Here is a 23179-nt window from a genome sequence, read left to right on the forward strand (position 1 = left end):
AATTTATATATTTTTAAGCAATACCATACATTTGTTTTTTACGTGCAGTTATTTCTCCGTATTTGCACATTACAGGTCCAATCCAAAAGGAATTTTTATAACAGTGTATAGCACCACCTCCCCCCCTAGAGACTATTAGGAACACCCAGTGGTCTGGTGGGCTGACATTTCACTTAGGGTTTGGACTCTTGACTGTCAGTGAGATGTGGAGGCTGGGCATCAATAGGTTGAATAGGTGAAATGGTCTAGAAGACCATTGAGAGAAGTGGCCTAGGGCACAGGACACCCGAAGAGAGCAGCTCAGACCCTGGATCTACTTCTAGCCATACACCTTAACCCTACAGGGAGACACAGCTGACTGAGGCAGGGTCCCTACAAGTCAATTAAGTGGGCAATGTGAAGCATCACCTACTTTTTATCATGGTGTTCTACAAACCCTACAACATTCCAGTCTAGGTGCCTGAGAGCGATCACAGAACCACTGTTATGCCCATGAAAGGGAGTGAGGCCTCCATATAAATGGCCATCTGAGCATGCACAGTTGGAGAAGCTACAGCCAGATGCCTCTATCATGTTCAATAAGAAGGTCCCTAATGGACATTGACAGGCTCTCATTGAATGGAGGGGGTGGCAGCTGGACAGGACTATACTCAGAAGCTACAAAAACACAAAAACTAAATCAAAGAGATGCAGAGAAAAAGTTTTCCCTGCTAATAGGAACAGAAGCCCCCCCCCCCCCCCCATGCTGCCTACTTTTGGGCAGGAATGTTAGTAATACATGTTTAAAACGCCTGAAAGGTTTACATAAGAAAAATGTGTGTTATCATTTTACTGACAGCTGAATGTGCTTTATTGGGCTTATCTGAGAATTGATCAATATCAAGATTTACTTGTATGGATACCAGGACAGAATGAAGGTGTATTGTCTGCTGAGCCTCATGCAATGAAGGAACCAGCAGAGCGGTGCAGATCAATAAACATAATTCTAGAAATCTATTCCATCTACAACTTAGTTTTATGCTGCCTTCTCCGCTATTACTGGGTCTGCCTGTTTAAATAATGCCACGGTCAAGGTGACATTGTACAAAGTCTCCTGACTGCATTGCCTATGATCATTCATTGTCACTTTGTTCGAAGGGAAACAATGTCCATAAGGTGTGTGATAAAAATAGCCCCTGAGATGTTGTGTCCCAACCTTCTAAGGTCTTTGTGTCTCCTTTTCCCAGGTCTTATTGTACTGACCCTCGCTGTTTGCTGGATGCCCAACCAAGCCCTTCGCATTATGGCAGCAAGCACACCAAAGCAGGAATGGTCCATCTCCTACTTCCGGATCTACATGACATTGCTCCCGATTGCTGACACCTTCTTCTACCTCAGCTCAGTGGTGAACCCCCTCTTATACAACATCTCTTCAAAGCAGTTCAGAGAGGTTTTCCTGCAAGTCCTTTGTTGTCGTCTTACTCTGGAACATGCAAACAAAGAGAAGCTCCGGAGAGCCCACTTAAATTCTGCTGCAAGCAGCACCAACTATAAACGTCCATTATTGTCTTTAAAACGCAACCACTCCTCTAGAATTACTGAGAAATATTCCTTTAGCACTTTTCAGAGTGAGCCTGAGAGGAGGGCCAACACTCTGAAATCTCAGGAGCTTCGAACGGAGATAACACCAAAGACATCCGCCAGAAATGGTCTTTGTGAAAGTGAGATCTAAGCCCAGCTGTGTAGAAGGAACTTATTGTGCTTTTATTAGCAGAACATTTTATATATATGATGGCAGCAGAACAAAAATAAGTGAAGTCTTTGAAAGCAGGTCAGAACACATGATCTAGAAGAATACAGAAGAGAACAAGCTAGAGAAGGTACATGGGAGGACAAGAAAATCAGGAAACAGAGAGTAGAACACAATGCAGAGGAAACCTAGAGGTGGACATGATGTGGAGGAAACCTAGAGGAGGACATGATGGGGAGGAAACCGAGAGGACATGATGGGGAGGAAACCGAGAGGAGGACATGATGGGGAGGAAACCGAGAGGAGGACATGATGGGGAGGAAACCTAAAGAAGGGCACAATGTAGAGGAACCATAGAGGTGGACATGATGTGGAGGAACCATAGAGGTGGACATGATGGGGAGGAAACCTAGAGGAGGACATGATGGGGAGGAAACCTAGAGGAGGACATGATGGGGAGGAAACCGAGAGGAGGACATGATGGGGAGGAAACCGAGAGGAGGACATGATGGGGAGGAAACCGAGAGGAGGACATGATGGGGAGGAAACCGAGAGGAGGACATGATGGGGTGGAAACCAGGAGGAAGACATGATGGGGAGGAAACCGAGAGGAAGACATGATGGGGAGGAAACCAAGAGGGAGACATGATGGGGAGGAAACCGAGAGGAAGACATGATGGGGAGGAAACCGAGAGGAGGGCACAATGTAGAGCAACCATAGAGGTGGACACGATGTGGAGGAAACATTGAGGTGGACATGATGGGGAGTAAAGATAGAGAAGGGCACAATGGGGAGGAAACCTAGAAGAGGACACGATGGGGAGGAAACCTAGAGGAGGACACAATGTAGAGGAAATATAGAGGTGGACAAGATTTGAAGGAAACATAGAGGAGAAAAAGATGGGAAGGAAAGATAGAGGAGGACATGATGGGGAGGAAAGTTAGAGGGAGGACATGATGGGGTGGAAAGATAGAGCAGGACATGATGCAGAGGAAACCTAGAGGAGGACATGATGGGGAGTAAACCTAGAGGAGGACATAATGGGGAGGAAACCGAGAGGAAGACATGATGGGGAGGAAACCGAGAGGAAGACATGATGGGGAGGAAACCTAGAGGAGGACACAATGTAGAGGAACCATAGAGGTGGACACGATGTGGAGGAAACATTGAGGTGGACATGATGGGGAGTAAAGATAGAGAAGGGCACAATGGGGAGGAAACCTAGAGGAGGACACAATGTAGAGGAAATATAGAGGTGGATAAGATTTGGAGGAAACATAGAGGAGAACATGATGGGAAGGAAAGATAGAGGAGGACATGATGGGGAGGAAAGTTAGAGGAGGACATGATGGGGAGGAAAGATAGAGCAGGACATGATGGGGAGTAAACCTAGAGGAGGACATGATGGGGAGTAAACCTAGAGGAGGACATGATGGGGAGAAAACCTAGAGGAGGACATGATGGGGAGGAACGATAGAGAAGGACATGATGGTTAGGAAACATAGAGGAGGACATGATAGGGAGGAAACCTAAAGAAGGGCACAATGTAGAGGAACCATAGAAGTGGACATGATGCGGAGGAAACCTAGAGGAGGACATGATGGGGAGGAAACCTAGAGGAGGACATGATGGGGAGGAACGATAGAGGAGGATATGATGGTTAGGAAACATAGAGGAGGACATGATGGAGAGGAAACCTAGAGGAGGACATGATGGAGAGGAAACCTAGAGGAGGATGTGATAGGGAGGAACGATAGAAGAGGGCACAATGTGGAGGAAACATAGAGGAGAACATGATCAGGAGGAAACCTAGAGGAGGACATGATGGGGAGAAAACCTAGAGGAGGACATAATGGGGAGGACATGATGTAGAAGAAACTGAGGGAAATGTGATTTAGAGAAAATGCCAAGGCAAAGATAGCTCCAGGAGTCACAGAGAGAAATGCAGAATGAAGAGGGACACAAAGGCTGGACAATATGAGAGGACACAAAGTACAGAGGGAATACTGGAGGCTGAACAATATGAGAGGACACAAAGTACAGAGGGAATACTGGAGGCTGAACAATATGAGAGGACACAAAGTACAGAGGGAATACTGGAGGCTGGACAATATGAGAGGACACAAAGTACAGAGGGAATACTGGAGGCTGGACAATATGAGAGGACACAAAGTACAGAGGGAATACTGGAGGCTGGACAATATGAGAGGACACAAAGTACAGAGGGAATACTGGAGGCTGAACAATATGAGAGGACACAAAGTACAGAGGGAATACTGGAGGCTGGACAATATGAGAGGACACAAAGTACAGAGGGAATACTGGAGGCTGGACAATATGAGAGGACACAAAGTACAGAGGGAATACTGGAGGCTGGACAATATGAGAGGACACAAAGTACAGAGGGAATACTGGAGGCTGGACAATATAAGAGGACACAAAGTACAGAGGGAATACTGGAGGCTGGACAATATGAGAGGACACAAAGTACAGAGGGAATACTGGAGGCTGAACAATATGAGAGGACACAAAGTGCAGAGGGAATACTGGAGGCTGAACAATATGAGAGGACACAAAGTACAGAGGGAATACTGGAGGCTGAACAATATGAGAGGACACAAAGTACAGAGGGAATACTGGAGGCTGAACAATATGAGAGGACACAAAGTACAGAGGGAATACTGGAGGCTGAACAATATGAGAGGACACAAAGTACAGAGGGAATACTGGAGGCTGGACAATATGAGAGGACACAAAGTACAGAGGGAATACTGGAGGCTGAACAATATGAGAGGACACAAAGTACAGAGGGAATACTGGAGGCTGGACAATATGAGAGGACACAAAGTACAGAGGGAATACTGGAGGCTGGACAATATGAGAGGACACAAAGGTGTATACAATGTAGGGGATTATATGGGGAGACAGGAGGATATAACATGACAATGCAATGCAAAGCAGCATAAAGAGGTCAATTTACTAAAGGCAAATAGACTGTGTACTTTGCCAAGGCATTGGATGCAGAGTTTAGTAAATGATGTGAAACTTAATTTTGTAAGGAACACCCAATCACATGCAAGGAAAAAAAAAACATAATTTCTGCTTGCACATGATTGGATGATGAAAGTCAGGATAGCTTCCCCTCATGTACTAAGCTTTGGAGCTCTTGCAGAGTGCGCCGTCTATTTGCCTTCAGTAAATCCCCCCCGAAGTGTACAGTATACGGAACACGGGGGACATACATTGTGCATTAGACACATACAATATTGAAGAGACACACATAGACATACAACATGGAGATGACATATCATTTGGATGAGCGGGAGGGAACAGGTGCTGATATCAGTCTGTTCATGGTTGGCTAAACAAGCAAAACGTTCTAGAAGCTCCAATCTGGAATTGCGGGAGGGTTCTGGGTCAGAGTGGGAAGACGGACTCGTCACTGTCAGATCTGAGTCTGCTGTCCATTATCTCGGATACAACCACCTGCTCCCCAGCTGTCTGCACTCTCTTCTTCCCATTTATTGACAATGGAAATTCTGAAGTAACATCTCCATTTGTCTGACTGACTTCTACCTCCCGGGTGGCCTTGTCAGGATTCCAACAAACCTTGTAGCCGTCATACTTCTGTCTACCTTTCTTCTAGACAAGTGATAGGCAACCAGCAGATCTCCAGCTCCTGCGAAGTCACAGAGATCCTCAGAGCCATACATGGGAGTGGATCAGCATGCTGTGATTTGTAGTTCCACAACAGCAAGAAAGCTACTTGTTGCCTGGCACTGCCCTAGACGGGTGTACATTGTATGAGGCAGAAAGTTTAGGGGTTGCAAATTCATTGTTAGGTAATGTAACGGGTTTGAGGTAGAACGGCCATCCAATGGGACAGTGGTCTCCAAACTATGGCCGGGGGATGTGGCCCCTTGCTTCCCTTTATCTGGCCCTTGAGGAATTATTCCTGCCACTGATAAAAGGCATTATTTCCCCAAATGACACCAACAAAGGAGGAACATCCTCCCGCTGAAACCAGGAATAGGGCATTATTCCTCCCAGTGATACCAATGATGGGGCATTTTCTGCTTACATTGGCCACAGTTTGGCCCCCACAAAGTCTGAAGGACAGCTATTTGGCCCCTTGCCTGGAAAGCTTGGAGACCCCTGACCTAGAAGATAAATCTAGAAGGCTTCTCCTGGAAATAATGGCCCACATACAGATCATGCACATTTCAAATCTAATAAAGAGCTTGAAGGAATTAGTGGCCTCCATTTGTAATGTATTGATTTGACATGAGGAGGAGGTTGGTGGACGTGGACTCCATTTGTAATGTATTGATTTGACATGAGGAGGAGGTTGGTGGACGTGGATGTGGGCTCCATTCACTAAATATATCTGATGAGATAACAGAATCAGGTGATGCATTTCCTCCAATTACATGAGATGCTGAAAATGTCAATTCTCTATCACCTCATGAGGGATCTACAAAACAAACCAAAAACGTTCTGCAAATCCCTCATAAAACGGCGTTAAGGTCAATACGGTAAAGGAAATAAATGGATGTTGGGAATAGGTGGCGGTGCAGGCATGAGAGGTGGAAGGCATGGAAAAGTCTCATCGCCACTTTGGAGGAGTCTCCACCGTCCTGGATCTGTTCTCTCACCAGTAATACATAGAAACCGAAATATGGAGAACACAGAATCATTGGGGGGGGGGGGGGGGATTACAGAAAGTAGACTACTATAGAAAGTTATTGTTGATGTTGGGTGGGGTGGAGAGGGATTGGACCCCTTGTCAGGTGGTATTGCTGTCTGCCCCATTACGGAGATCCCGTCTCTCTATTTGTCCTGATTACCATTATTACTGAAAGTGGACAGAAAATCCTAAATGTTGGGTTGTCCCCAGAAAAGTAACAGAGAGGAAATCTTCCAATGGGGACGCTGGGTCTGGAAGAGAAGGGAAATCTCTCCATTGACGTCTTTCTTTTAGTGAGTTGGCACATTTCTGCGGTGTAACCAGGTTACAGGGGAGTCTAATTCCTCTCCATTGTACCCATCCCCCTCCACATCATGCCATGAGATAGAATACCCAATGGTGGCATGGGATCAATACATGGGATCAATACATGGGATCAATACCCAACATTCCCAGGAAATGGCTCACGCTTTACTTCAATAGTGATTTTTATGACATGCCAAAACTTTTTTAAAAAAAGATACGAGGTATTTTATCTCAGATTTTACGAGGAAAAGAACTCTTTGTGAATGGAGCCCGGTGTCGGTATAATTCGCAGCACCAGGTACACACCCCCCCCCCCCAGAGCTGGAAGAAGTGGGGCCCCCATCTGGGGTCTATAGATATGACATGAGGAGGACATTGGTGGAGTGGATGTGTCGGTATCATTCGCAGCACTGGTTAGCACCAGGTACACCCTCCCCCCAGAGCTGGAAGAAGTGGGGCCCCCATCTGGGGTGTATAGATATGACATGAGGAGGACATTGGTGGAGTGGATGTGTCGGTATCAGTCACTGGTTGGCACCAGGTGCCCCCCCCCAGAGCTGGAAGGAGTGGGGCCCCCATCTGGGGTGTATAGATATGACATGAGGAGGACATTGGTGGAGTGGATGTGTCGGTATCAGTCACTGGTTAGTACCAGGTACCCCCCCCAGAGCTGGAAGAAGTGGGGCCCCCATCTGGGGTGTATAGATATGACATGAGGAGGACATTGGTGGAGTGGATGTGTCGGTATCAGTCACTGGTTGGCACCAGGTGCCCCCCCCCCCCCAGAGCTGGAAGGAGTGGGGCCCCCATCTGGGGTGTATAGATATGACATGAGGAGGACATTGGTGGAGTGGATGTGTCGGTATCAGTCACTGGTTAGTACCAGGTACCCCCCCCCCAGAGCTGGAGGAAGTGGGGCCCCCATCTGGGGTGTATAGATATGACATGAGGAGGACATTGGTGGAGTGGATGTGTCGGTATCAGTCACTGGGTGGCACCAGGTACCCCCCCCCCAGAGCTTGAAGGAGTGGGGCCCCCATCTGGGGTGTATAGCTATGACATGAGGAGGACATTGGTGGAGTGGATGTGTCGGTATCAGTCACTGGTTGGCACCAGGTACCCCCCAGAGCTGGAAGAAGTGGGGCCCCCATCTGGGGTGTATAGATATGACATGAGGAGGACATTGGTGGAGTGGATGTGTCGGTATCAGTTACTGGTTAGTACCAGGTACCCCCCCCCCCAGAGCTGGAAGGAGTGGGGCCCCCATCTGGGGTGTATAGATATGACATGAGGAGGACATTGGTGGAGTGGATGTGTCGGTATCAGTTACTGGTTAGTACCAGGTACCCCCCCCCAGAGCTGGAAGGAGTGGGGCCCCCATCTGGGGTGTATAGATATGACATGAGGAGGACATTGGTGGAGTGGATGTGTCGGTATCAGTTACTGGTTGGCACCAGGTACCCCCCCCCCCAGAGCTGGAAGGAGTGGGGCCCCCATCTGGGGTGTATAGATATGACATGAGGAGGACATTGGTGGAGTGGATGTGTCGGTATCAGTTACTGGTTGGCACCAGGTACCCCCCAGAGCTGGAAGAAGTGGGGCCCCCATCTGGGGTGTATAGATATGACATGAGGAGGACATTGGTGGAGTGGATGTGTCGGTATCAGTTACTGGTTAGTACCAGGCACCCCCCCCCCAGAGCTGGAAGAAGTGGGGCCCCCATCTGGGGTGTATAGATATGACATGAGGAGGACATTGGTGGAGTGGATGTGTCGGTATCAGTTACTGGTTGGCACCAGGTACCCCCCCCCCAGAGCTGGAAGGAGTGGGGCCCCCATCTGGGGTGTATAGATATGACATGAGGAGGACATTGGTGGAGTGGATGTGTCGGTATCAGTTACTGGTTGGCACCAGGTACCCCCCCCCCCCCAGAGCTGGAAGAAGTGGGGCCCCCATCTGGGGTGTATAGATATGACATGAGGAGGACATTGGTGGAGTGGATGTGTCGGTATCAGTTACTGGTTGGCACCAGGTGCCCCCCCCCAGAGCTGGAAGGAGTGGGGCCCCCATCTGGGGTGTATAGATATGACATGAGGAGGACATTGGTGGAGTGGATGTGTCGGTATCAGTCACTGGTTAGTACCAGGTACCCCCCCCAGAGCTGGAAGAAGTGGGGCCCCCATCTGGGGTGTATAGATATGACATGAGGAGGACATTGGTGGAGTGGATGTGTCGGTATCAGTTACTGGTTGGCACCAGGTACCCCCCCCAGAGCTGGAAGGAGTGGGGCCCCCATCTGGGGTGTATAGATATGACATGAGGAGGACATTGGTGGAGTGGATGTGTCGGTATCAGTTACTGGTTAGTACCAGGCACCCCCCCCCCAGAGCTGGAAGGAGTGGGGCCCCCATCTGGGGTGTATAGATATGACATGAGGAGGACATTGGTGGAGTGGATGTGTCGGTATCAGTTACTGGTTGGCACCAGGTGCCCCCCCCCAGAGCTGGAAGAAGTGGGGCCCCCATCTGGGGTGTATAGATATGACATGAGGAGGACATTGGTGGAGTGGATGTGTCGGTATCAGTTACTGGTTGGCACCAGGTGCCCCCCCCCAGAGCTGGAAGGAGTGGGGCCCCCATCTGGGGTGTATAGATATGACATGAGGAGGACATTGGTGGAGTGGATGTGTCGGTATCAGTCACTGGTTAGTACCAGGTACCCCCCCCAGAGCTGGAAGAAGTGGGGCCCCCATCTGGGGTGTATAGATATGACATGAGGAGGACATTGGTGGAGTGGATGTGTCGGTATCAGTTACTGGTTGGCACCAGGTACCCCCCCCAGAGCTGGAAGGAGTGGGGCCCCCATCTGGGGTGTATAGATATGACATGAGGAGGACATTGGTGGAGTGGATGTGTCGGTATCAGTTACTGGTTGGCACCAGGTGCCCCCCCCCAGAGCTGGAAGGAGTGGGGCCCCCATCTGGGGTGTATAGATATGACATGAGGAGGACATTGGTGGAGTGGATGTGTCGGTATCAGTCACTGGTTAGTACCAGGTACCCCCCCCAGAGCTGGAAGAAGTGGGGCCCCCACCTGGGGTCTATAGATATGACATGTAGAGGACATTGATGGAGTGGATGTGTCGGTATCAGTTACTGGTTAGTACCAGGTTCCCCCCCCCCCAGAGCTGGAAGAAGTGGGGCCCCCATCTGGGGTGTATAGATATGACCTGAGGAGGACATTGGTGGAGTGGATGTGTCGGTATCAGTTACTGGTTGGCACCAGGTACCCCCCCCCCACCCCCAACCCCATCCAGACATTTCACCCATCAGAGGGTCAGCCAGCAAACATGGTGGATGTGACGCCTTTCAGGCTGAATGGGGAAGTGTTCCTATTGGTCGGTTTTTATAGAGCATTGTGGGATTCTTGTTCTTTTGTGTCATCAATGATCTGGTGAAGGTAAATGATTGGACATAAAAGGGCGGATTGGTGGCAGATGGTGCCACGGACAGACAGATGGTCAGACTTCCATTGGCGAGGAGCAGAATGGCCTTTATTACAGTGCCGGAGGAAAGTACAACCGAAGATCCCATCACTGACACCAGCAAGAAATATAACAAAATAGATTTTTGGTGACCCGTCATGTCGGCTTTTCCAACAAACCAACAAGAATGTCAGTTCCTGTCCTGGGGGCCCGGCCGGGGGCAGTCCTGAGTGCAGCGCCCCCTATAGCTGCTTTGTCAGCAGGGCCACCACTAGAGAGGTGAGTATTGCGGGGGAAGTCCCATGATGCTTGGCTGCGGCGCTCCGGTTGCGTTTGTTGCGAGGTCCATTGCAGAGGGAGGTGTCACAGCAGCTGATACACACGGAATTGACTTTCCCCGGAGTGCAGAAGGATTGGTACCCAGCCGAGGCGATGAGACAGGCGGCCGACGAAGCACATGACTTGCGGTATAATATGCCTGGAAAACAAGGAGAGCCAATTACTTTCCCATCAGAGAAACGCTGATCTGTGAAATGAACTATTGATGTTCCGCGATACCAGCCGCTCCCCCCACCTGCCTATCCAGCCGCTCCCCCCACCTGCCTATCCAGCCGCTCCCCCCACCTGCCTATCCAGCCGCTCCCCCCACCTGCCTATCCAGCCGCTCCCTCCACCTGCCTATCCAGCCGCTCCCCCCACCTGCCTATCCAGCCGCTCCCCCCACCTGCCTATCCAGCCGCTCCCCCCACCTGCCTATCCAGCCGCTCCCCCCACCTGCCTATCGAGCCGCCGGAACCTCCCAATCATTGTTCCTGATCAGCATAATGTCAATGGAAACAGGGAGAGACCGCCTGTGAAGGTCACCGCCTCACCTTGTGCGCCTTCTCAAAGCGCGAAGATGGTGCTACCGCACATATAGTCATAGGACAATGCTACCGCACCGCGCATATAATACATGGACAATGCTACCGCACCGCGCATATAATACATGGACAATGCTACCGCACCGCGCATATAATACATGGACAATGCTACCGCACATATAGTCATAGGGCAAGGCTACCGCACCGCGCATATAATACATGGACAATGCTACCGCACCGCGCATATAATACATGGACAATGCTACCGCACCGCGCATATAATACATGGACACTCCCCCTGTACCTTATACATAATACTAGGACACTCCCCCCATACCGTATATACAATACTCGGACACTCCCCCCGTACCGTATATATAATACTCGGACACTCCCCCCGTACCGTATATATAATACTAGGACACTCCCCCCGTACCGTATATACAATACTCGGACACTCCCCCGTACCGTATATACAATACTAGGACACTCCCCCCGTACCGTATATACAATACTCGGACACTCCCCCCGTACCGTATATACAATACTAGGACACTCCCCCCGTACCGTATATATAATACTAGGACACGCCCCCCATACCGTATATATAATACTAGGACACTCCCCCCGTACCGTATATATAATACTAGGACACTCCCCCCATACCGTATATACAATACTCGGACACTCCCCCGTACCGTATATATAATACTAGGACACTCCCCCCGTACCGTATATATAATACTAGGACACTCCCCCCGTACCGTATATATAATACTAGGACACTCCCCCGTACCGTGTTTATAATACTAGGACACTCCCCCCGTACCGTATATATAATACTAGGACACTCCCCCCGTACCATATATGTAATACTAGGACACTCCCCCCATACCGTATATATAATACTCGGACACTCCCCCTATACTGTATACAATACTCGGACACTCCCCCCGTACCGTATATATAATACTCGGACACTCCCCCTATACTGTATACAATACTCGGACACTCCCCCCGTACCGTATATATAATACTAGGACACTCCCCCCGTACCGTATATATAATACTAGGACACTCCCCCCGTACCATATATGTAATACTAGGACACTCCCCCCATACCGTATATATAATACTCGGACACTCCCCCTATACTGTATACAATACTCGGACACTCCCCCTGTACCGTATATATAATACTAGGACACTCCCCCCGTACCGTATATATAATACTCGGACACTCCCCCTATACTGTATACAATACTCGGACACTCCCCCCGTACCGTATATATAATACTAGGACACTCCCCCCGTACCGTATATATAATACTCGGACACTCCCCCTATACTGTATACAATACTCGGACACTCCCCCTATACTGTATACAATACTCGGACACTCCCCCCGTACCGTATATATAATACTAGGACACTCCCCTGTACCGTATATATAATACTTGGACACTCCCCCTATACTGTATACAATACTCGGACACTCCCCCCGTACCGTATATATAATACTAGGACACTCCCCCCGTACCGTATATATAATACTAGGACACTCCCCCTATACTGTATACAATACTCAGACACTCCCCCCGTACCGTATATATAATACTAGGACACTCCCCCCGTACCGTATATATAATACTAGGACACTCCCACCAGACGATTCCTGGCATGTTCTAATATTAGTGTGGGGGTTGTTCATTGCTCTCTGCCTTGTGGCTGCATCCAACTGTTCTATTGTGTGTCTTGCTTGGGAGCAAACTATTATGGGATGTAATGTTTCCGGCAGCCCTTCCTCCTGATGGGACGGCCTGCTGATGTGTTTCCTGTCTGGGTGTATAGCCCCGCCCTGTGTATTTATCTTGTATCTATGTTACAATAAAGCCGTCTATTTGCTGTCTTTCCTACAAGCCTGGTGTGTCTCCTCTTGTATGGTCAGCGGTGGTATCCATGGATCTGTGTTCGGACAGGGAAGCGGGAGTCTAACGGAAATACCCGAGTGCAGTCGGGTCCGGTTCTCTTACATTGGAGCAGTCGGGGTCCGGTTCTCTTACATTGGAGCAGTCGGGGTCCGGTTCTCTTACATTGGAGCAGTCGGGGTCCGGTTCTCTTACATTGGAGCAGTCGGGGTCCGGTTCCGTTACATTGGAGCAGTCGGGGTCCGGTTCCGTTACATTGGAGCAGTCGGGGTCCGGTTCCGTTACATTGGTGCAGTCGGGGTCCGGTTCCGTTACATTGGTGCAGTCGGGGTCGGTTCCGTTACATTGGTGCAGTCGGGGTCCGGTTCCGTTACATTGGTGCAGTCGGGGTCCGGTTCCGTTACATTGGTGGCAGCGGTGGGATTGTGCTTCCAAGCTGTGAACACGTCCAAACCATCACCGGGATCCAAGATCAGGAAAGGAGACGTCGGTCACCCCAGTGGAGATATGGACTTGGCATCAGAGTTCCCAGGGCTGCTGAGGATCGTTCTTGCACCATACCCCAGGACTGTGTCTACAGATCAGTACCTGGAGCTCAGGCAGCGGATTTGGGAGGTGCTTTGGAGAGGAGCCCTCCAGGTTGCTGGTATGGACAAGGGCAAATGCTATCCAACCCCAGGGGAACGGGCCAGGGACCATCGGAAGTTATGGATGCCATTCCTGGGAGAGCGACCCCAGGAGCAATGGGTGACTGAGTTGGACAGGCTGGTCCAGCAGGAGATAGAGCTGGACAACCGATATCGGGCTCTGCAATGGTACGCACAGCAGGAATATTTAGGGGTGACAACAGAATGCTCTCCGGAGGGACATGACTTTGGTGGTCCTGGATTGCTGTGGGAGAGCCTTACAGACCATTTTGTGTTTGGCGATGAAGGAGAACCTACCCTGGAGGACCTGCGAGAAGACAGAGAGGCTATGTTCGGTCTCACAGGGGTCTCAGAGCTTGAACCAGATCTGGAATACCTGCTGAAGAAAGAACTGCATCTGGAAAGGGCATACAGGCAACTGCTAAGACATGTTCAGCAGCATGCCCAAGAATCGGCAGTGGAAATTCCAGAGATTGGGGATCTGATAGACTTCTCTGCTGAGGAAAAATAACCTGGGGAGCCTCCAGCAGAAGAGCCGGCAACAGGGCCAAACATTAGCGACCTCTGCCCAGCACTGGTAACATCTTCTGGGCTCCACGGACAGGAAATGGTGAACCCCCAACCCCAGACACCAGTTCCAGAGGCTGGGGATTTGATTGACTTTTCTGCTGAGGAGGAACCAGCCGTCGCGCCTCCAGCAGAAGAGCTGGCACCAGGGCATGGCGTGGTTGACCTCTGCCCACAACAATCAGCACCACAGGAGCTACAGGAAGAGGATGCAATCGGCACCTCACAACGGCAGCTTGAGCTGATCCATGGATGGGACTTCGGTCTCCACTGACACAACCCCAGAAAAGGGTCCGGCATTGGGACAGGAGGGTGTCAGCCTTAAGCAGGCCATAGATGGGTCGAAAATCGGCCGATTTTCGGATCGTTCGTGGGTTAATAGGTCGGCCATTTTTTGGGATTTTGGCACATTTTTTTTATTGGTAAAGTTGGAAAAAAATTAGCCGACTTTGCCGATCGGCCGATGAAACAGAAACCAGCGATGGCCCCACAGAATTCCTAAGTGAAGCCCACATGGAGTATGTTATGTAGTAATGGAATGTGAGTGGATGGAAGAGCTGACATATACGGCACAACAACCCCCTGTGCAATGTATTCTGGGTGACTGTGAAATACATCCAGAACGTTCTTCTGCCTGTAGGCCCATGTAGTCTATACTGTACAGGGCACCGTGGGGTGTCTGTGGTGACAAATCTGCTAGTCTTCTACACAGCTGGGACAATGGGGCAGAGAGATTTCATTTCCATGTCATCCCCACAGGAGAGACAGAATGCTCCTCGTCTCCACCTGCAGGGACGTTCAGGACACCCCGCAGTACCCGGGGACATGTCACCTATGACACCTCTATGAACAGACAGATTAGTCCTACATAGTCCTTGTTGTACTTTTGAGGGTTCATTTCAATATTGAACAACTCCACTGCTCTCCGTCAATCCAGAATGTTTGGTCCCGTTCACACGGACATTCCGATGGGGTCCCGATCGGAACCTCTATTTCCCGCTATGGAGCAGTGAGCGTAAACGGACAAGTGTCCAATCCACCAAAAGGAGACGAGTCTGTCCCATGTGAAAGGGGCCTTAACAAACCTCAAACCAAAATATTTAGAAAGTAAAGTGAGGTTTTGGATATCGATGTGGAGACAATTATTGGGCGACTATTAGAAGGCTCAGACCGGGACAAAAAATAGGCTTGGACTGAGGAGCCCCCAGCTCGGGGACCCTTTCCTCGGAGCCCAGTGGTGGAGAGACAGGAGAAGGAGAGAGAGAAGGAAGGAGCCTGCGATGGAGCATGTCCTGCATAAGATCATGGTCTTCTTGAAAGATGCAGACTTCTTCCTCTACCACTCCTGAAGAAAGTGTCTTCTAAACACGGGCAGGAGGTTTGGGAGTTGATCTTCAGTCCATCTACAACCCCAAAAGGTCCAACCAGCTCATCTTTAATAATTCCAGTCATTACCAGTACCCCACCCCCACCTTGCTGGCGTCTGAGTGGAAGTGAAGCTCTGAGCCCGTTACTGATCCAGCCACAAGCCCATCCATCTGGTCCATCAAGAGTCAATCATCTCATCCGTCCATAACACCTTCGAAAAATCTGTCTTCAGATATCTCTTGGTCCAGTTTTTACATGTCATCTCCTGTGTCTGAGTCAGTGGTGCCGTGTCATCTCCTGTACTGTGTCCGCAGTCTCTGGTCATCTCCTGTACCGTGTCCGCAGTCTCTGGTCATCTCCTGTACCGTGTCCGCAGTCTCTGGTCATCTCCTGTACCGTGTCCGCAGTCTCCGGTCATCTCCTGTACCGTGTCCGCAGTCTCTGGTCATCTCCTGTGTCTGAGTCAGTGGTGCCGGGTCATCTCCTGTACCGTGTCCGCAGTCTCCGGTCATCTCCTGTACTGTGTCCGCAGTCTCTGGTCATCTCCTGTACCGTGTCCGCAGTCTCTGGTCATCTACTGTACTGTGTCCGCAGTCTCTAGTCATCCCTGTACTGTGTCTGCAGTCTCTGGTCATCTCCTGTACTGTGTCCGCAGTCTCTGGTCGTCTCCTGTACTGTGTCCGCAGTCTCTGGTCATCTCCTGTACTGTCCGCAGTCTCTGGTCATCCCCTGTACTGTCCGCAGTCTCTGGTCATCTCCTGTACTGTCCGCAGTCTCTGGTCATCCCCTGTACTGTGTCCGCAGTCTCTGGTCATCTCCTGTACTGTCCGCAGTCTATAAGTTCTCCTCTTTCTCCAGTCTGAAGCAATACCAGAAGAAGAAAGGAAACTCCTATTTATTACTCTTGAAATCCTGTGTGCTGAGTGTCAGTACAATAAGAAGTGTCCCCCCCCCCCCCCTGTAACCTGATTTATACTGATTGTGTCTTTTCACTGGTAAGATTTAGTGGTGAAAATTATTAGTGCCCCTCCCCCCCCCCCATGTATTGTTCCTAGAGTGATAGTATATATGATCATAGAAGGATACGGACTGTATGTATGATTATAGTATGATACGGACTGTATGTATGATAATAGTATGATACGGACTGTATGTATGATTATAGTATGATACGGACTGTATGTATGATTATAGTATGATACGGACTGTATGTATGATATTAGTATGATACGGACTGTATGTATGATAATAGTATGATACGGACTGTATGTATGATAATAGTATGATATGGACTGTATGTTAGTATGATGTGTATGTATGATAATAGTATGATATGGACTGTATGTTAGTATGATGTGCATGTATGATACGGACTGTATGTATGATGTATGATAATAGTATGATATGGACTGTATGTATGATAATAGTATGATACAGACTGTATGTATGATAATAGTATGATATGGACTGTATGTATAATGTATGATAAGAGTATGATATGGACTGTATGTATAATGTATGATAAGAGTATGATATGGACTGTATGTATAATGTATGATAATAGTATGATAAAGACTGTATGTATGATAATAGTATGATGTATGATAATAGTATGATATGGACTGTATGTATGATAATAGTATGATACGGACTGTATGTATGATAATAGTGTCATATGGACTGTATGTATGATGTATGATAATAGTATGATATGGACTGTATGTTAGTATGATGTGCATGTATGATATAATATTTCTCCCCTCTCCATTCTAGTAGACATCTGCCTGCGTAGTACTCGCCGTCCCGTATACTGCCTGGCTGGTATATACAGTACTTAGGGGAAGAATATTGTATGTTGAGATCACAGACATCTCCCGCTTTGCCCAACACGTCACACATTCCACAGATTTCCTGCTTCCAGTAACATGTATGCTATGTATGATGTCCTCTGATAGTCTGGTATTACAGATGGAGCCCTATGGGGGAGAAGAAGGAATATCTATGAATGACGCATGTTGGCGCTCTCGGTGGTTTGCACATCCAGGATTACCGGCCATTCAGTCAGCAGGCTGAGCTCTTCATGGAGCGCAGAGACAATGCTGACAAGAGGCCGTAGCTGTTGAGGAAAGATTGTTCACATATCTTCTCGGACAGATCACAGGCCATTGGAGGTGAAATACTCCCCTGACAGCGGATTCTCCATCTCCCCTCTTCTGTGAAATATCGACCTGGAGCTACAAATGCAGCAGATGCACTTTCCAGATTATCTCCATGTTCAGCCCCAATATGTTTGCTTTATTGCTGCAATTTCAGTTCCCAGCAGCCGTGACACCATGGAATACGGAGGGACCTTCAATGCCTCACATCTATGGAATGGTATTCCGCCTGGGGCATGACACCCCGGGGCGAGAGTCTAAGGAAGGAGAACACGAGTCTCCACCGCAGGGAAATGTATATGGATGGAACCAAATCCCTCTCACGAAAACCAACCATTCAGGTACCAAGGTATTGTAGGCACCAAGCGCCAGGGACATGGAAAGGTTTGGTGGCCATGATCTGACAAGGAGGTAGACCATGCCTCACATTGATCCAATACATGGGCACCAAAGAGCCGGATACATGAGCAGCTTTGTCTGTGGGATGTAGAGACCCTCACAAAGACGACTCCATCAACTCTTATATCTTAGAAAAGAAGAGACTTCGTGACACCCTGGTGACCTTGACAACAATTATTGATGCGTGCTCCCCTCGTGCTCCCCTCGTGCTCCCCACGTGCTCCCCACGTGCTCCCCACGTGCTCCCCACGTGCTCCCCTCTTCACCACAAGATATTCACCACCTAAATGTAGGAAGGTCAAAAAGCGCTTTTGGGTGCTTCGAGCCCCTGTGTTGGACCAGCCTCCTGTGAGCTTCCAAGACCGCTGTCCACTGAGCCTGGATCCTCCCAGTAAGAAGAGAAATAATCGCCCACCAATTCCCCTCCCCCACATAGGAATAGTCAGAGGGAAACTTCCAGAGCGTTAGACTGTTTTTATTCCAGTAAAATTGCATCAAATTGTACGTACATCGCATCCATGTATGGGGCACCTTGATACCAATATGTCCGAGGACTCTGTTACACCCTGCATGCACCTTCGTGTAGACCGGAAGGGACGCAAATAGCCCCCCCCCCCCCAACACGTTTCAGTCATGAGTGTGGCTAATTGCGTCACTTACAACGTGTTTCGGTCATGATGACGTCACTATGATGAAACGTGTTGGGGGGGGGCTAATTGCGTCCCTTCCGGTCTACACGGGGGTGCATGCAGGGTGTAACAGTGTCCTCGGGCATATTGGTATTAAGGTGCCCCATACATGGATATGATGTACATCCGGAAGATTCGAAAACAGCATCACACGTGTAGAATCCAAAGGCATGTATGTTCCACTTGAATCACGTGTACACGAGCCCTGAGGATTTATATTTCTAGAACTAGGGTCCTGATTGGAGGATTTCCCTTGTTCTGGGGACAACCCAAAATTCTGGATTTTATTCCACCTCAGTGAATAAGGAGGGAATCTCCCTACCGGGGACACAGACAGCAATAAACACCTGACAGGGGGTATCACCCCTCCCCCTCCATCCAACACTGACAAGGGGTCTCCTCCCTCCCCCTCCATCCAACACTGACAGGGGGTCTCCTCCCGCTCCCCCCATCCAACACTAACAGGGGGTCTCATCCCTCCCCCTCCATCCAACATTTACAGGGGGTCTAACCCCTCCCCGCTCCATCCAACACTGACAGGGGGTCTCACCCCTCCCCCTCCATCCAACACTGAAAGGGGGTCTCCTCCCTCCCCCTCCCATCCAAAACTGACAGGGGGTCTCATTCCTCCCCCTCCCCCCAACACTGACAGGGGGTCTCCTCCCTCCCCCTCCCCCCAACACTGACAGGGGATCTCATTCCTCCCCCTCCCCCCAACACTGACAGGGGGTCTCACCTCTCGGTATTCATTGGTGAGGAACGTGTTCCCATCGGCACAAATAGAGAGATTTCCATCCCTGGATTACTATAGAAAGGGGGGGGGGATGGGTTCTAGTGGTTGTAATTAACCCCTCACATCTACACCCTGCACAACCCAACCTGGGCCCACATCTACACCCTGCACAACCCAACCTGGACCTCATCTACACCCTGCACAACCCAACCTGGACCTCATCTACACCCTGCACAACCCAACCTGGACCTCATCTACACCCTGCACAACCCAACCTGGACCTCATCTACACCCCGCACAACCCAACCTAGGCCCACCTCTACACCCTGCACAACCCAACCTGAGCCCACCTCTACACCCTGAACAACCCAACCTGGGCCCACATCTACACCCTGAACAACCCAACCTGGGCCCACATCTACACCCTGAACAACCCAACCTGGGCCCACATCTACACCCTGCACAACCCAACCTGGACCCACATCTACACCCTGCACAACCCAACCTGGACCTCATCTACACCCTGCACAACCCAACCTGGGCCCACCTCTACACCCTGCACAACCCAACCTGGACCCACCTCTACACCCTGCACAACCCAACCTGGACCTCATCTACACCCTGCACAACCCAACCTGGACCTCATCTACACCCTGCACAACCCAACCTGGACCTCATCTACACCCTGCACAACCCAACCTGGGCCCACCTCTACACCCTGCACAACCCAACCTGGACCTCATCTACACCCTGCACAACCCAACCTGGACCCACATCTACACCCTGCACAACCCAACCTGGACCTCATCTACACCCTGCACAACCCAACCTGGACCCACATCTACACCCTGCACAACCCAACCTGGGCCTCATCTACACCCTGCACAACCCAACCTGGACCTCATCTACACCCTGCACAACCCAACCTGGACCTCATCTACACCCTGCACAACCCAACCTGGACCTCATCTACACCCTGCACAACCCAACCTGGACCTCATCTACACCCTGCACAACCCAACCTGGACCCACAGCTACACCCTGCACAACCCAACCTGGACCTCATCTACACCCTGCACAACCCAACCTGGACCTCATCTACACCCCGCACAACCCAACCTAGGCCCACCTCTACACCCTGCACAACCCAACCTGGACCTCATCTACACCCCGCACAACCCAACCTAGGCCCACCTCTACACCCTGCACAACCCAACCTGAGCCCACCTCTACACCCTGAACAACCCAACCTGGGCCCACCTCTACACCCTGAACAACCCAACCTGGGCCCACATCTACACCCTGCACAACCCAACCTGGACCCACATCTACACCCTGCACAACCCAACCTGGGCCTCATCTACACCCTGCACAACCCAACCTGGACCTCATCTACACCCTGCACAACCCAACCTGGACCTCATCTACACCCTGCACAACCCAACCTGGACCTCATCTACACCCTGCACAACCCAACCTGGACCCACAGCTATACCCTGCACAACCCAACCTGGACCTCATCTACACCCTGCACAACCCAACCTGGACCTCATCTACACCCTGCACAACCCAACCTGGACCTCATCTACACCCCGCACAACCCAACCTAGGCCCACCTCTACACCCTGCACAACCCAACCTGGACCTCATCTACACCCCGCACAACCCAACCTAGGCCCACCTCTACACCCTGAACAACCCAACCTGGGCCCACATCTACACCCTGAACAACCCAACCTGGGCCCACATCTACACCCTGAACAACCCAACCTGGGCCCACATCTACACCCTGAACAACCCAACCTGGGCCCACATCTACACCCTGCACAACCCAACCTGGACCCACATCTACACCCTGCACAACCCAACCTGGACCTCATCTACACCCTGCACAACCCAACCTGGACCTCATCTACACCCTGCACAACCCAACCTGGACCTCATCTACACCCTGCACAACCCAACCTGGACCTCATCTACACCCTGCACAACCCAACCTGGGCCCACCTCTACACCCTGCACAACCCAACCTGGACCTCATCTACACCCTGCACAACCCAACCTGGACCCACATCTACACCCTGCACAACCCAACCTGGACCTCATCTACACCCTGCACAACCCAACCTGGACCCACATCTACACCCTGCACAACCCAACCTGGACCTCATCTACACCCTGCACAACCCAACCTGGGCCCACATCTACACCCTGCACAACCCAACCTGGCCCCACATCTACACCCTGCACAACCCAACCTGGACCTCATCTACACCCTGCACAACCCAACCTGGACCTCATCTACACCCTGCACAACCCAACCTGGACCTCATCTACACCCTGCACAACCCAACCTGGACCTCATCTACACCCTGCACAACCCAACCTGAACCCACATCTACACCCTGCACAACCCAACCTGGCCTCACATCTGATGTGTTTCCTGTTCTGGGTCTGTATTTCCCCACCCTGTGTATATATCTTGTATCTATGTTAAAATAAAGCAGTCCATTTCCTGTTTTAATACGAGTCTGGTGCTGTCTCGTCTTGTATGATCAGCGGTGGTGTCCGTGGATCTGTGTTTGGCCAGGGAAGCTGAGTCTAACGGAAATACCTGAGTGCAGTCTGGGTCCAGTTCCGTTGCATTGGTGGCAGCAGTGAGCCACCTTTCCAAAGTGAGCTGTGTTGTATGGGCCTCCCACCCAAAGTCACTCATGTCACACAATCCAACCTAGACCCACATCTTCACCCTGTGCAACCCGACCTGGCCCCACATCTACACCCTGCACTACCCAACCTGGGCCCACATCTACACCCTGCACAACCCAACCTGGACCTCATACACCCTGCACAACCCAACCTGGACCCACATCTACACCCTGCACAACCCAACCTGGGCCCACATCTACACCCTGCACAACCCAACCTGGGCCCACATCTACACCCTGCACAACCCAACCTGGGCCCACATCTACACCCTGCACAACCCAACCTGGACCCACATCTACACCCTGCACAACCCAACCTGGACCCACATCTACACCCTGCACAACCCAACCTGGGCCCACCTCTACACCCTGCACAACCCAACCTGGGCCCACCTCTACACCCTGCACAACCCAACCTGGACCCACCTCTACACCCTGCACAACCCAACCTGGACCTCATCTACACCCTGCACAACCCAACCTGGACCTCATCTACACCCTGCACAACCCAACCTGGGCCCACCTCTACACCCTGCACAACCCAACCTGGACCTCATATACACCCTGCACAACCCAACCTGGACCCACATCTACACCCTGCACAACCCAACCTGGGCCCACATCTACACCCTGCACAACCCAACCTGGGCCCACATCTACACCCTGCACAACCCAACCTGGGCCCACATCTACACCCTGCACAACCCAACCTGGGCCCACATCTACACCCTGCACAACCCAACCTGGGCCCACATCTACACCCTGCACAACCCAACCTGGGCCCACATCTACACCCTGCACAACCCAACCTGGACCTCATCTACACCCTGCACAACCCAACCTGGGCCCACATCTACACCCTGCACAACCCAACCTGGGCCCACATCTACACCCTGCACAACCCAACCTGGGCCC

At 50.7% G+C, this 23179-nt stretch overlaps 2 protein-coding genes across 3 annotated transcripts in view; one reads left to right on the forward strand and one right to left on the reverse strand.

Annotated features, from left to right (window-relative positions):
* Positions 1-768: 768 nt before the first annotated feature.
* LOC149431534 (G protein-coupled receptor 39-like) lies at positions 769-5980 on the forward strand. The gene has a single exon (XM_089665499.1). The coding sequence runs from the start codon at positions 1109-1111 to the stop codon at positions 1709-1711; it is 603 nt and encodes a 200-aa protein (XP_089521625.1). The 5' UTR covers positions 769-1108; the 3' UTR covers positions 1712-5980.
* A 4273-nt stretch (positions 5981-10253) lies between these two features.
* The window catches only part of LYPD1 (LY6/PLAUR domain containing 1), a 99069-nt gene continuing 86143 nt past the window's right edge, over positions 10254-23179 (reverse strand). For both annotated transcript variants that reach the window (XM_089665501.1, XM_089665500.1), the window contains exon 3: positions 10254-10684. In XM_089665501.1, coding sequence (XP_089521627.1) covers positions 10449-10684 — 236 coding nt within the window. In that variant the 3' untranslated portion in view covers positions 10254-10448. The remainder of the gene's footprint in view (positions 10685-23179) is intronic.

Source organism: Staurois parvus, unplaced genomic scaffold (assembly GCF_062004578.1).
Source record: "Staurois parvus isolate SC_StPar_1 unplaced genomic scaffold, SC_StPar_1.0 ptg002221l, whole genome shotgun sequence".
Lineage (NCBI taxonomy): Eukaryota > Metazoa > Chordata > Amphibia > Anura > Ranidae > Staurois > Staurois parvus.